The sequence below is a fragment of the Fundulus heteroclitus genome, chromosome 13 (assembly GCF_011125445.2).
Source record: "Fundulus heteroclitus isolate FHET01 chromosome 13, MU-UCD_Fhet_4.1, whole genome shotgun sequence".
In the NCBI taxonomy this organism is placed as follows: Eukaryota; Metazoa; Chordata; class Actinopteri; order Cyprinodontiformes; family Fundulidae; genus Fundulus; species Fundulus heteroclitus.
Genome location: NC_046373.1, coordinates 39,283,315 through 39,298,789, shown reverse-complemented (window position 1 = coordinate 39,298,789; position 15,475 = coordinate 39,283,315). Strand labels below are relative to the sequence as shown.

Below are 15,475 nucleotides of genomic sequence, written 5' to 3'. Positions count from 1 at the left end.
AATCCGTTAGACGGAAAAAGTCGGGTCTCTTCCCTCGATCTGCACAGCGTAGCCAGGTCTTTGTGAAGGAATAGTGATCCAGACCTCAGATCAACCAGGACAGACACACAAGCCCACCCTCTGGGCCCGTTAGTGACGTTTATTTTGTTTTACGATGCGCTCTGAAAACCTCGCTGACACTCTTCAAACCAACTCCCGCAGTTCGCCAACAAGTGGCTCGACTTCGACGCCTCCCGTCAGGCTCACGCCGCCGAGCTTCTGTCCCACGTCCGCTTCGAGACGATCCCGGCCGGCGAGCTGGTGAGCCAGATCCAGCCCGTGCCGCGGATGATGATAAACCCTCAGTGTCACCGCCTGCTGGTGGACGCCATGAACTACCACCTGCTGCCCCACCAGCAGAACAGCCTGCAGTCCCGACGCACCCAGGTCCGGGGGGCCCAGCAGACGCTGCTCACCGTCGGAGGACGTCCGTCCCTCACCGAGAGGGCTCTGAGCCGCGAGGCGAGTGCAGACGCGACAGCAGCGCCGCTGATTACCTAAGCTCTGGCTGATCTTTGACCTTGCCACGCAGGTGCTGTGGAGGGACCCTCGTGAAGGAGGAGCCACCTGGCGCCACCTGACCCAGCTTCCCGCCAAGAGCTTCAACCAGTGCGTGGCGGTCATGGACGGCTTCCTGTACGTGGCCGGAGGGGAGGACCAGAACGACGCGCGCAATCAGGCCAAACACGCCGTCAGCACGCTCAGCAGGTAGCGTAGCTTAGCTTAGCTTAGCTTATCTTAGCTTAGCTTAGTTTAGCTTAGCAGGAACAAAACCCCGATCTGACGGCCACACATTGATCTCTTCTATCTGGTCTTGATCATCAGTTCGAGACTCGCGTTGCACCTTTTTAGTTCCAGAGGAATGTTTTCCTATTTATCGCCTGCTTAACTTTGACATCTTGAGCCAGTGTTGTAGTACTCGAGTCCGAGACTCGAACTCGAGTCCGAGTCATTAGCTAAATTTAGAGACTCGTGACTTGACTTGGACTTGAACACTGATGACTCGAACTTGGACTCGAACTCCTACATTCAGATCATTCTGACTCGGAAATTGAGAAAAAGACTCAACTTTTTTTTACATCATTAAGCTATAATTTTAATATGTCATTAGAATATTATTTAGTGTATGATTTTAATATCTAAATTATTAGTGCAATGTGGTGGAGTGTGGATTTTTTTTAGTTTAAAAATATGTAGGCTCTGCTTACTTTAGTGCGGAACTTGGAGTTAACTTGATCAATAGTGACTTGACTCGGACTCGACTCGATTTTTTTTTTAATGACTCGAACCTGGACTCGGACTCGAGGCATAGTGACTTGACTACAACACTGTCTTGAGCCCATCTGCCCATTTTTGGCACCTTCGATAAAAACAGCATAAATTGTCATTCTACAAGAGAGTTGTGTAAAAAAAAAAGGGTATAAAAAATATCCCCTAAAAACATTTGTAAAAGAACGGCCGCTGTCAGGAGTTTGGTGAATCCTCATGTGGTTCCCGGACGGAACATCATCTGTGCAATAAGTTGATGTTTTTAATGTTTGCTACTAAATATTCCACCGTCAGCTTTTACTGATATCATAAAGTGGGAGCAGTTGGAAACAGAGTAGTTGGATATTTAAGATCTCTGACTGTGGCCTTCAGATTAAGAGTCGCTGGACTTCAGAACAGTGGAGAAATATTCTCTGGAGTTACAAATCACGCGTCCATGTCTGTTAGAAGAGTCTTTGGTCGGCATTTACCAGGAAAACAGAACTTACCCGACTGTGTCAAGGCAAGTCTGGTGGAGGGAGGATTATGGTCTGGGGTTGTTCATAGGGATCGAGACTTTGTTCCTTAGATCCAGATAAACGAATTCCTAATCCTTTGGATAGTTTCATGGTCCCATCTTTGTAGAACAGTAAAGGGAAGGACTCTTTCTTTTCTAAGGAGGGCACAAAGCAAAGTGAACAGAGATATGGATGAACATGTTTACCTGGGAGGAACTTAGCCTGCATAGGGGTTTTGACATAAATAGGACTACGTACTTTTTGGATGAGCCACATCGTCCCGTCTAACATGACTGTCTGACGTCACAAATGAAAAATTCAGTTAAACTTGTCAAATACTCTAATAAACAAACTCCTAAACCTTTTGGAAAGTCTTCCAACAAAAGCTCGTTTGTGTCGAGGTAAGCGTCACAAAATGGGCAATTAACTGCATTTGAAGATAGCAGTGAGAGAAATCCTGGTAGAAATGGATGAGAGGGAAGAAGAAATTAAAGAAACATTTCCGTCAGGCGAACAGTAGGTCCTACTTTCAAGTTTCTGCAAGGAACAGAAGGAAATTCAGAACAACAAAGAGCCAGAAGATCAGTTCTTTGTTAGATGGTCTGTACTGAGTAATTCAAACACTAACGCATCAGATACTGAACTGGACTTTTATAAGAACCGCCTTCAGAAAGTCCTGAGAACTGTGATGGAGACAGTAAAGGAATGAAGGCTACGTCAGTTCTGCTTCACAGCAGCTATTATCAGATGAGTTTATCCCAGGAAGTGTTGAGGTCCACAGTTTCTTTCTCTACATGTTCCACCAATCAGATAAAGGTCACACCGCCTCACGCAGAAACTCCACAGGTCTGATTTCTGTCTCCTCCGTCCGTCCTACAGGTACGACCCTCGCTTCAACACCTGGCTGCACCTGGCCAGCATGCGTCAGCGCCGCACGCACTTCTCCCTGTCAGCCAGCGGCGGCCGCCTCTTCGCCATCGGCGGGCGCAACGTGGAGGGCCTGCTGGCCACCACTGAGAGCTACCTGCCGGCGTCCAACACCTGGCAGATGAAAGCCCCCATGGAGGTGCCGCGCTGCTGCCACTCCAGCGCCACCCTGCCCTCCGGCGACATCCTGGTGACCGGCGGCTACATCAGCTGCGCCTACTCCCGGTCGGTGGCCTGCTACGACGTCGAGAGCGACGCCTGGACCGAGCGGGCCCCCATGGAGACGCCCCGCGGCTGGCACTGCTCCGCCACCCTGGGAGGGAAGGTGTACGTCGTGGGCGGCAGCCAGCTGGGGCCTGCCGGCGAGCGGGTGGACGTCCTCCTGGTGGAGGTGTTCTCCCCGGAGAGCGGCTCGTGGGGCCGGGTGGCCCCCCTGCCGCTCGGCGTGAGCACCGCCGGCCTCTCGCTGCTGGGGGACGAGCTGTACCTGCTGGGCGGCTGGAACGAGGCGGAGAAGCGCTACAAGGCGGCGGTGCAGAGGTACGACCCGGCCACGGACAGCTGGTCCAAGGCGGAGGACCTGCCGGAGCCCACCGTGGGGGTGTCCTGCTGCAGCCTGACGCTGCCGCCGCGCCACGCGCCGCGCCGCCAGCTGCACCGCAACACGCCGGGCCACGAAGACCCGCAGCAGGCCGCCAAGAGCCAGAGCGCCGTGGCGCAGAACACCAAGGCGTAGGGCGACCCGGACGTCAGTCATGTCCGAGGACTTCAGCTGGAAATTAGCTTTTCTAAAAACCTGCAAAAAATACCAGTAGTGCAACTACAACAGGTCATTTCACTGAATTCCTTTATTGGAACAATGCACTGCAAAAACGGAACTAAAAACAAGTCAAGTCTTCTTGAAATTAGCGCATTTATCCTTGATTTTAGCAGGTAAATAAGACGATCTGCCAATGGAATGAGTATTTTCACCCCTAAAATGAGATAATTAGATATACTGCATTTGAAATAAGATGATAGAGATGAGTTGTTCCTATTTTAAGTGTAAAACTCTCATTCCATTGGCAAATTATCTTATATACCTGCTAAAATCAAGGATAAATGCACCAATTTCAAGAAAACTTGACTTATTTTTAGTTTTGTTTTTGCAGTGTGTAGCTTAATTTATTTTTATTTTTTTAAATAAGCAGTAAACCTGATTTCATCAAAAAAAGAAACTATTTTGTGCTTCCCTCCTTAAGAGTTGGTTTTAAATGTAATAAATTAGACGCAGTTTCCAAGCAGGGAGTGGAAGAGAGGCGATAAATTACAGCTCTGCTTCCTAATCTGGACCCTCGATAGATTAACACTCGATAGTCGGATTATCTGTGTAGTCCACGCTGTTTCTGGACATTAACTAGAGAACCTGAAGTTAAATCAAGAGCCTCTCTTAGATTCCAGTTGGAGCAGAGCCCCAAAAAGCTCGTTTGTCTGTGGTGTTTAGCAGAAAAGTAAAGGAAGCTGATGGGTCCCAGGTGGAGGTTGGATTAGAGAGGAAGCAGGAAGAGAAGAAGAAGAGAGGAGCAGGTGGACGGAGAGGCTGGAACAGATCACTGTGAATCTGCTGCTGTTTTAGGATGCCTGAGCAAGGAACAAAACTCTTAATGGTTTTATCTAATGTGACGCAACGTGGAATATTAAACACGAACGTGAAAAAATAAAGATTAAAATCAGATCATCTCAATCTGAAAGAACTAAAACACCTTTCAATGAGATTCTTACATCCCTCTGAGGGGTAAATTAGTCTTTTAAAAACGCTGATGTAACTTATCTGAATAAATGTTTTAGTGGAGTTTCACTAAATAAAGACAATCTGGTCCAAACATGTCGATTCTCCTGTTTTCTGTGTTAAGTAGGCTCTTTGTGAGCCGCCGTTGTTCAGATTTAGAGTCTGATTTATAGGCAGACCGGCCTTGCTGATTTAACAAATAAGGAAATTGACTTTGGTTTCACTCACAATGTACAAACATTACATTCTTAGTAAGAAAAAAAAAAAGAAGAGAGAAAGCTTAAATATGTTTATTTCACAGCATTGTAGCTGATTTCTCAGCCAGAAACATGGTTTTTGTCAGCATAAATCACTTATGCTAAATATATTATAAACACATCTAATTAGGTGACAATGTCTGCCACAGCAGTGCAGTTAGTGTCTCTGTTGCCTAGCAGCAAGAAGGTCCTGGGTTCAAATCCCATCCTGGGGTCTTTCTGTGTGGACTTTGCAGTTTCATCACAAACCATGAATTAGATTAATTGGTCTCTAAATTAGCTGTGAGCATGGCTGTCTGTGACCTGTCCAAGATGGACCCTGACTCTTTGCTGCTGGAGACGGGCAGCAACCATACAGGTAACACACAAGGTGTGATCGGGATACTGTGGGTCACATGACCAGAGAGCCATGTTTTATTCTTTTTTTTTTCTTTCTTCTTTTTATTAAATTCAAAGTGCATTTCTAAAACAGCAAAAGTAAAATTGATCATATGCCATCCATAACAGTTTTTATAAGACAAATTATTTTTATTTTTTTTAACTTAAACAGTCAAAGTAAAATCAACAAAAGGAAAAAGAAGAAAATAAAACAAGCAACACAGGGGTTTAGTTAAAGTATACAGCTATCAAATCTGAAAGCTTTAAGGCTTTGTTATTTTCCAGTAATTTAACCGAGGCATGAAAACTTTCATTTTGGAGAGCCATGTTAAATTAGCCAGTGAATGCCTTGATTAGTAAATCCTGGTTTAAGGTTCCCTGCACCAGAACATTTTCCAGTTTCATGCAGGACAGTGAGCCGAACTTCCTCCTCAGGTGAGCAAACCAACTGAAATGCCTCAACGCTGCTCAGGTCGAGGTTTCCGCTTTAAGATGTAAACTCAAGTTTTTAAGGGAATTAAAAGCTTTTTTCCACTGAAGCAGAGTTTTCTGTCCAACTTCCAGAATTTCATGGTTCATATTTCTGGGATCAAATATCAGTTTCGCCTCCAAACAACCAACCACCGCTGGTGGCTTAGAGGCAACACCGCCCCCTGGTGGATGAACAGGATTTTATTATTAAATCATGAGAATTAAAGTTAAAGAACCCAGATTAAAGCAAAGTTAAACTGAACTTTATTCTCTACAGCAGGCGTGTCAGACTCATTTCTACATGGGGCCGGCCACTTTGGCATCATGAAGTCATTAAAAAGGGCCGGTTGCTCCTTTTATAGATACTTGATTTCATAATTACATTTCACTTCATAGAAGTATAAAAAAAATGCACATTAAAAAAAAAGTAGCACCATAAGGCCCAATTTAGTTTGTTTATAAAAAAAAAAGTTGATATTGGGGTGAGTTACACTTCAAACTCATTCAGCATCACTTTATTGGAAATTTTGGGGTTTTAATTTGAGGGAAAGCTGACATCTAGTGGCAGGATGTTTTTTTACTAGTTAAATCAACATTAGCCACTTTATACACTTTAAAAAGGATGGGTCAATAAAGCTTAAAAGAAAGATCAATAAAGCTCATCTTATCTTATATATTTCTCTACTTTGTCAGGACCAGATAAGTTACCTTGACGGGCTGAATTCAGCCCTCAGCTCACGAGTTTGACACATGTGATCTAGACGAGAGCGACCAGTTTTATTTCCCAGGATCAGATCAGGATCAAGGTGTTGAAACAAACAAAAAAATAAATAAATAAAATAAAATAAAAAAAAGGTATTGGCTTCTGAAATTAACCCTTTAATAGGAGCTGTAAATATCCTGAATGCCTTTTATATTTCAGGATTATCACATAAGTGGAAACTGCAGTGCATCTTAGTCATAAATATAAGGGTTTTAAACCTGCTGTGTTTCAACACGTCATAAATGCGACTTTGTTCAGGTTTGCTGCGCCTGGTGGGGCTGAAGGTCCAGGTTCTGATCCTTAGAGCTGCTGGTCTGGTTTTCAGAGCTTCAGCTCACAGACTCAAATATAAAAACCACATTAACACAAACTTTTTTTTTTCCACCATTTTATTATGTAGTTACAAACAAGACCAAGAGGAGCTCCTTTACTTGCCGGGGAGGATGATGCCATCGTACTGGAAGACAAAAACAGTTTCAGATCAAAAACGCTGCTCCTACACGACCAGCTGATCACATTTTCATCCATTTTAGTCCTTAAGATAAAATTATTAAAGCATTTTAACAAAGACGCTCCAACTATCGGCACCATGAGAACCGATCCAGAGGCCCGGTGGTCCGACTCGGCTGCACAGAGGTGCCGGTCCCTCCAGGTTTAAACTCTGGCTTTAAGGCTTTGCTGCATTAAACAAACTTCACCACCGGCACCGAAACACGAACATTTTAAAAACACTGCATGCAGGAAACATTTAAACTTAAAACGTTAAATCTAAAACCTGCTTTGGGAAAGTTTGAGGCGTTTAAAGTCTGAGGCGGACGTAAAATCTGCTTTTAATTCATTAAACTACAGTGAAAGTGACCCAAACCCGTTATTATCGGGTCCAACAGAACCAGCAAACTGGACCATTTCTGGTTCTGAAGCAGCGTCCAGAAACCGTTTTGTAGGAATAAAGGAAATAAATCGGTGCCGGTCCAATAATCGGGTCACCAGCAGAACTCGGCTGCAGACTGAGGCACTAATTCAGCCGTCTGACTCGGGTTTACTGGACCAGGGAAACAGCTACAGGACAACCGGACCTCCAGGACCACATCCATCACTTCCTGTAGAACCGGGTCTGGATCACGTGGTTCTGAGCTGACCCTCTGGCTACAGAGAACCGAGCTAGCGACCCATAATGGAGCCGGGTCAGACGCCTCCAGACAAAGACCCAAAGCGGTTCTGTACCGGCCCGGTCCGATCCCAGTTCAGCTGCCGGCCCGACTTACTTTCTGCTGGAACCAGCGCATGGCCTCCTCTTTGCGGATGCGGTGCTTGGCGCCGATGCGGCCCCGTTTCCGCTTCTTGTTGGCGATGCTGAAGCCGGGTCGGCCCAGAACCTGGACCACAGAGGGGGGAGAAACGGGTTAAAGAGGTACAGAAGCCCGGCTGGTTCTACCGGGCCCGGATCAGAACAGGGTCCAGTCTCACCACGTAGAAGTCCAGTCCGTAGATGCCGATGCTGGGGTCGTACTTGATGCCCAGATCGATGTGCTCCTGGATGCCGAAGCCGAAGTTCCCCGTGTCGGAGAAGTTGTTCTTCCTCAACTCGTACTCCCGGACCTGAAAGCAGCGCCGGCAGAACTTTTAAACGGACCGCGTGGGAGACAGAACCACGAGACGTCATTATTTCTGCCTCCGTCGTTTAATCCCAGTAATATTTAACGTAGAGGCCTGTACCAGCCAGAGACACGGTGCCTTAAAACCCGATCAGAAGAATTATCGGGTCTAAAACCCGACCAGAACCTGAACATGTCGTCAGCTGAAAAACAAACCGAGGTTCTGCCAGAGTCCAAAGGAACAAACTTTAAATGCTTCCTGTGACATCATCAATATAAAAATTCCATTTCCCCCCCGTCATCAGAACCATTTTCAGGGTCCATGGTTCTGGTCATGCCTGGTTCTGATCATCAAGGAGAGAGTCCAATGATCAGAACTGAGTCAAACCTGAACCAACGTTTATTAAAGGTCCAATAAGGCTAAACGGACCCATTTCCAGCTGAGAAAACTTTTTCCAGAACTTTGCTGAAACCGGACCGGGCTGCTCTGTTAGGGTTAACCTGAACCAGAACCGTTCCTCCAGTTCTGCCTCACCAACCGGACCATACGCGGAGCTGAGGTTAACCAGCATTGACCCTCCCCCACCTGTTGCTGCTCATGGCTAAAAGCTCCTCAGACATTTTAAATATTTGCAGTTGCAACAGAACCAGAACCAGGTAGAGTGGGCGGTGACTTTCCATAATGCTGGAGAAATTTTCACCAAGCAACGAGCTAATCAGCAATTTCCTAAACCAGGTATCTTCATCTCAGGTGTTCTGCACCTTTGGCCGAGTCCTTCAGCAGAACTGGACCTGGTGAGGCGGGTTAGTTACCCGACACTATGGAGTGAATTTAGCTCCGTTAAATTAAACTTAACAAAACTACTTAATCAAAAGAAGGTTTAGAGAAACTTATATTTTTCCTCAGGTCTATTTTTTCTCAACTTTGTCTTTTTCAGATTGAGTTTTACCGACACCGTTTTCTTCTCGCTCTTGACGCACACTGACCAATAAAAACGTTGCTAACGTCCGTGCTGACCAATAGAAATGAGTCTTTGCTCTTCTCTCCAGAGGAAAACCCGCCCCCAGAAGAGCAGAGAATGCCAAACTCAATCCGAAGAGAACGCAGTTGGTAAAAACTCAATTTAGAACAAGAGTAATTTGAAAAGATTTAATTTAAAGATATACAATCTGAAAAAAGTTAATTTTTTTGTTGAAAAGTTAAATCTGAGGGAAAAAATGCATCAAAAAAAATCAAAAGTTACTCTAAACCTTTTTTGATTAAGAGGTTTTCCAAAGTTTAAATTTCTGGATTGCATTTTTATTTCTGATGTCTAGTTACAAAACGTGTTCTTTGCAGCAATAATGGGACTAAATTTACTCCATAGGCGTTGGGTCCCACACACCTGGGTCAGGTAACCCGCCTCAGCAGGTCCAGCTCTGCTGAGGAGCTGACAGACTGCAGAACACCTGAGATCAACATACCTGCTTTAGGAAACTGCTGATTAGTCTGAAAAAGAGAAATTTCAAAACATTTAACTTGAAAACAAAAAATCTGTAAAAATAAAAAAATCTTAGAAAAGAGAAAAATTGGTCTCAAACCAATTTGATTAAGAAGTTTCTCAAAGTTTTGTTTCTGGATCGCAGTTTTTTATTTATCTCAATTTCCAAATATGTGTTTTGGCCACAATAACGGACCAAGATTGACTCCATACACGCCACAGACCTGCGTCCTAAATCACATTTAAACCAACCGGCACCATGAAATGACCCGGAGGAGACGTTTTTCTCATGGTTCTGGACATCCAGCCCGTCCAGAGCGGCCCGGTTCTGACGAGCAGAACTCACCTTCAGTCCCTTCTCCAGGATCTCCTCTGCTTTGGCTCCACGGACGGTGCAGTGGACAGCAATCTTTTCATTCCTGCGAATGCCGAAGGATCTCACAGTGTAGCGGGCTGCAGAGAGAAGTAGAGCCCAGAATCAGAACCACGGCCCGGATGATAGACCCGGCCCGGCCGAACCCAAACACTGACCCTTGGAGAAGACGGGGGTCTGTCCGGTGAGCTGCTCCAGCACCTTGGCGGCTCTGGTCAGCCTGTCTCCGCTCTCACCCACGCAGATGTTCAGGCAGAGCTTCCTGATGCGGAGCTCCCTCATGGGGTTCTCCTTCTTCTCGCCCTGGTCCTGCAGAGAAACGGAGGACGGGTTAGGACACAGCGGAACCGGGCTGACAGCTGCCGGTCCGTTTGGACCTGCGGACCGAGCCAAGCCGACCTGCTCCTCCTCATCTGACCATAAACCGGAACAGCTCCCAGAAACGGGCTGTCAGGAACACACGCCGGCGGAACATGCCCGGACACATTCCCGGTTACCGTTAGCATCAACCCGAACCGCAGATACGAGCCAAAACTAAGAAATTCACACCGTAAAAATTCACTGAACACTGCGGAGACAACCTCTGCTGCGTTTAAACACCTCCAGCAGCTTGTTAAACTAAACTACCGTCAACGGAGGTCAGTTTCCACAGGCTAGCCTGTTAGCATCACTTTAACTGATTTAACTTAAATTTATGGCGCTTATCGGATAAATTCAGCTGCAGATAAAAAGTCAAACTGTCAGTCCGTGTCTCCGAACGACCAACGGCCGCCAAAACGGCTCCGGAGCGCCGATGATTGCGGATTTACACCGCGACTACGTGCGAGTTCAATGCGACATTACACTCACCGCCATGTTGGATCACTTGAAGAGGACGAGACATTTCCGGTGGGATGGATTTATAGACGACTGTGTTACCTCAAACTGATTCCCCGGAAATTAGGTGAAGAAACGCGTAGGTTCCGCTCAAAGCATCGACCGCAACAGTTTAAATGGCTGGCGTTTAAATCCACATTACACAATTTTATCATAAGTCTAATTTAGTTTGGTTATTGTTCAATATATTATTAAGATGCATAATGACAGCTTCAAGATAATATTAGCAGTAGTCGTATTATTATTATTATTATTATTATTATTATTATTATTATTATTATTATTATTATTATATAAAGGTATTATTATTATTAATAATAATAATAATAATAATTATTATTATTATTATTATGATATAAAGGTATTATTATTATTATTATTATTATTATTATTATTACACAAAAACTTTCAACTGTAAAGTCACTTACAAAACACATCAGGGCCAGATGTCAACATTTCCTACAAGAATAGGATTGTACATCTAAACGAGTAAATATTAAATGTACAAAGCCATAAATTGAGGTGGCAAATGATGATTCATGTACAGATGATTCATGAACATAATAATGCTAATTATTATGATTATGTTAATTAGAGCATACATGAAGCAGAATGTGGTTACCTAACAGCAGATCAAAAGTGAGTAGCTATGACTTTAATATTAACATTTGAAATATTTATAAATAAATGCAGCAAATCTATGACAGAGGCCCGACAATGTGCTGAAATCATTGCTTTAGTAATGAATACTTTCAAAGAAAAGCGTGCAGCAACATCACCCTGCAGAGAATATCTGCATATCAGGATGATTAAGACAAGAGGAGCAAAAAACAAAGAAGAAACCTTTATCAAAAAAAGCAAAACAAGAACAGACTGAACGTCTTGAGGAAGATCAAGAATGGAGAGCAAAGTTATTTTCTCTGATGGATCCTTAACCTGATTGCTGGATTGTCTGGAGAATAAACGCTGAGCTGAGTCTCCTGATCTGATCCATGTGTGGGTGGCTTCTTTAAAGGAGAACGCTTCCTCTTGGTTCTGCTCAAAAACATCATCAGGGCTGAAGAGTGGGATCAATCGTCCTTTGAGAGCAACTTTTGACTGATACCAAAGCCCTCAGACTGATATAAACTTTTTTTATACCTTTTCTATCTTCTTTATCTTTGCACATCCATTCATCCATTTTCTGACCCGCTTAATCCCTTACAATCTAATGTAAAAAAGAAAAACTGTACACATTGTTTATTGCATGTTCTTTGTTGTATGTACTCTATGCCGGAGTATCCTGAAAAGAATTTCACCACTTTAACACACGGTAACAATAAAGAATCTTTGACTCCAACAACCAGGTCTCCTTGGCTGGATGATCACTTAAGAAATTGAAAGAAAAACAGGAGTTAATTGAAAAGAGTTTCTGCTATTTTCAGGTAATGCTGCAGATTGGAAAATGTATAATTAAATTAAATTAAACAGGCAAAAGAAAAAGCAATATGATCAAACATAACTTGAACAGTGTAGTATGGACTCTGTACCACATTCGTAAACTACACAGTTTTTAATAATACTCACCTGTACACTGAGAAATCGCACACTGTCTATTTCCCCTGCATTGTTTACGTTGTTGAGATTGTTTACATTTCAATTGTTTACAAAAAATCACCGCTGCACCTTATCCTGTAATTTACTGTGATTTTTCAAGCTGTATGCAAACGAATATTTGTTCTGTATGCACTCTGTGCATACAAAATGATAAATAAAGTTGTCTAAGTCTAAGTCTAAAAAATGGTGAAAAAACTATGGAGAACAATAAATGAATGAGGTACAGTGAATAAAACGTCCCCAAACATTCAAATGAGTGAAATAGCAACTTACTTAAATAACTACTACTTGGGAAAGGTGAATGGGATTAGAGATGATATGCCCCAGGTAACAGCCATCATTTCATATTAATAGCAATAACAGAAAAATATATGGAAAAGCTGCTTTGAACTATCAATGGATGGCAGGCTTCTTAAGATCTCAGCAGATCTCATAGCTCAGCCTTTATGTAATATTTTCAGTTTTTCTTTGGGGGGCCTACAGCCTCCATGTGTCTGACCGCCATGAGGTACAGAGATGAGATCCTCAGACCCATTGTGAGACCATCTGCTGGTGTGGTTGGCCCTGGGTTCCTCCTAATGTAGACATGCCCAACAACCCCCCCCCCCCCCCCCCCCCGTTACCCAGACCTGAATCCTACTGAGCACATCTGGGACATCATGTCTCCATCCACCAACGCCTCGTTGCACCACAGACTGTCCAGCAGTTGGTGGATGAGTTAGTCCACGTCTGGGAGGAGATCCCTCAGGAGACCATCCTCCACCTCATCAGGAGCATAACCCAGGTGTTGTAGGGAGGTCATACAGACAGGTGGAGGATAAACACGCTACTGTGCCTCGTTTTGACCTGTTTTAAGGACATCAAAGCTGGATCCTGTAGTGTGTTTTTCTACTTTAACTTTGAGTGTGGCTCCAAATCCACATAATAAATAATACATTTATTAACCCCATGGGTTAATAAATTTGATTTCCATCATTAACTTTTGTGTGATTTTTGTTGTCAGCACATTCAACTATGTAAAGAATAACATATTTAATAAGAACATTTCATCCATTCAGATCTAGGGTGTGTTATTTTAGTGTTCCCTTTATTTATTTTTGAGCAGTTTACACACTGCTCAGTTCACTCAGTTCACACACACACACACAGATATACATACATATATATATATATATATATATATATATATATATATATATATATATAATTTTATTTTATTTTATTTTTTTTACTATATAATATTAACAGCAATATAGCCCAAAATGCACCTGCAGTCAAAACAAAGGATGAAACAACACAGATCATTCTCTCTCTGGAAACATGGGACGTTACTTTTAACTAGCTATGAGCCTAACATGGCAAAAACAATATGAAGCCATCAACAAACTTCAGTTACATTAAGTTTTGTACTTCTTGAGTTTATTAGTAGCATTCATCATACTACTGACCAAACAGCAGGGGGCGCTGCAGTCACGGAATGATTTAGTATTTTCTGGACAGAAAAAGGCAGGGCTGCACTTGCAGCTTGTTTGTAATATAATCACTAAGCAGCGCTTGCACAGGTCCTTCCTCCCGGCTGCTCACCGCAGACTCAATAACTCTTTACAACATGCTAATGGTTTCACGGGTTCTGATCTGATAATGAATCATTTACATCGTCTCTGAGATGCTGCTGGACTAACATCCATATTGCATTTCATCTCATATCGTCTGTAAACTGGCTGGAGATTTTCCCCTGTTTAATTTGAATATTTCATCTTTTTTACCAAAGTATGCCAAACTATCAATAATAATAATAATAATATAATAATAATTGTGCAATACTCTGGTATTTTATTCTGGTCTTTCTGGTAAAGCTCATCCTCTGCTGCTGTAGAACTACCTTTAGATTAGATTAGTTTGTTGTTTTCATCACTATAAATTGTGTGTAACTCTGTCTGTCTCTGCTTTGGTCACGCCTGAATTTCCCTATAGTGGGACAATTTCTTATGGTAAATGGACTGAACTTGTATAGCACTTTTCCACTCACAATGACTGTAATCACACAGAAAAATCCACATTTATTAACATATAAACCCCAAATTATAACACAATATGGTAGAAGTCAGTTTATGTTTGATGAAACTTGGTAAAACATTTTCTATCTGAGGTCATTGACTCTGCAGTAATCCCTCCTCCAGACAGAATTTATACATCTTCTGACCACATATACTGACAAAATTGATAAAATTGAGATTTTCTACGTCTCCCCAGGTTCTCCACGGAACCTCTAATGTCAAACCAGAACCTGTTATTTCCTTTAATGATTTGGTTTTGGTCCAAATCTAACAGCATGGATTAAGGATTTTTTTTTTTTTTTACTCTCTGTTTCTTCTGTCTACACTAATGATTAAAAATCTAAACTTTTCTTTATTTTATTAGACCGCAGGGTAAATATCCCTCAGTCACTGTGGCAACATTCATGGTATTAAATCCCAGAACAGTCGGCCTAAAACCTAATGGCTCCTTTACCGCCAGTGGCTACCGGTTAAGGAGGTAAAGAGCATTAAGCTTTATTTTATGCAGACGATATATTGCTTTTTTCACCCTAACCCTTATATTTCTATTCCTTCCGTGCTGTTAGTGTTTACCCAGTCTGGTTAGTTTTAAGGTTATAAACCTGATAAGAAATTAAATCACAAAATAATTTAAAGCTGCAAAGACGTCTTCTGAATGAACTAAGAAGGCAAATGTTTCTAAGTAGCTAATATGCGTTTATAGAAGAAAGAAAATCAGCTAGAATCTGTCTCGAACTTACGGGTTAAGACTCTAAACTGTGTTGTAATTTAAGTTTTTTGTAAATATATTGCTTTAGGTGAAGGGGGCAGATAACATAAGATTATTCTTCTTTCTGCTCCATTTCGTTGTTTTTATGTTTAATTGTTTTGTTTGAACACAATGAATGAATTTTTAAATAAAAAATAAAAATAAAGCCTTAAATAGGAATCCACCTTTCCATAAAAGCAAAGTTAGCATCAACTTATTCTGCTTTGGTCTGTTTGATGACAGAATCAGAGCAACTTCTGTTACTTCAAAGCTTCTATTTGTTTGTTCAATTAAAACAAGAATTAAAAACTCTTGAGGTGAACACATAAAACTAACAGATTTAAGAGAAGAAGCAGAAAAAAAAACCAGGAGAAATGTCA

At 42.6% G+C, this 15,475-nt stretch overlaps 2 protein-coding genes across 3 annotated transcripts in view; one reads left to right on the top strand and one right to left on the bottom strand.

The window, feature by feature from the left end:
• klhl43 (kelch-like family member 43) overlaps window positions 1-3,617 on the top strand; it is a 16,975-nt gene extending 13,358 nt beyond the window's left edge. For both annotated transcript variants that reach the window (XM_012859726.3, XM_021315013.2), the window contains exons 5-7: window positions 202-501; window positions 572-747; window positions 2,685-3,617. In XM_012859726.3, the coding sequence (XP_012715180.2) occupies window positions 202-501; window positions 572-747; window positions 2,685-3,468 (1,260 nt within the window). In that variant the 3' untranslated portion in view covers window positions 3,469-3,617. The remainder of the gene's footprint in view (window positions 1-201; window positions 502-571; window positions 748-2,684) is intronic.
• A 3,123-nt stretch (window positions 3,618-6,740) lies between these two features.
• On the bottom strand, window positions 6,741-10,756 carry rpl11 (ribosomal protein L11). The gene is made up of 6 exons (XM_012859710.3): window positions 10,668-10,756; window positions 9,977-10,127; window positions 9,792-9,898; window positions 7,837-7,968; window positions 7,635-7,745; window positions 6,741-6,826 (listed from the first exon to the last, which is right to left on the bottom strand). The coding sequence occupies exons 1-6, from the start codon at window positions 10,671-10,673 to the stop codon at window positions 6,797-6,799; spliced, it is 537 nt and encodes a 178-aa protein (XP_012715164.1). The 5' UTR covers window positions 10,674-10,756; the 3' UTR covers window positions 6,741-6,796.
• Window positions 10,757-15,475: the final 4,719 nt, after the last annotated feature.

What these genes read in the sequence shown, in the direction of transcription:
- rpl11 (XM_012859710.3), bottom strand. An exon ending in GACCCCCGTCTTCTCCAAGG is followed by an intron (nt 9,899 to 9,976) that starts GTCAGTGTTTGG and finishes TTCTCTCTGCAG; the next exon opens with CCCGCTACACTGTGAGATCC. An exon ending in ACGGACTGGACTTCTACGTG is followed by an intron (nt 7,746 to 7,836) that starts GTGAGACTGGAC and finishes TCTGTGGTCCAG; the next exon opens with GTTCTGGGCCGACCCGGCTT.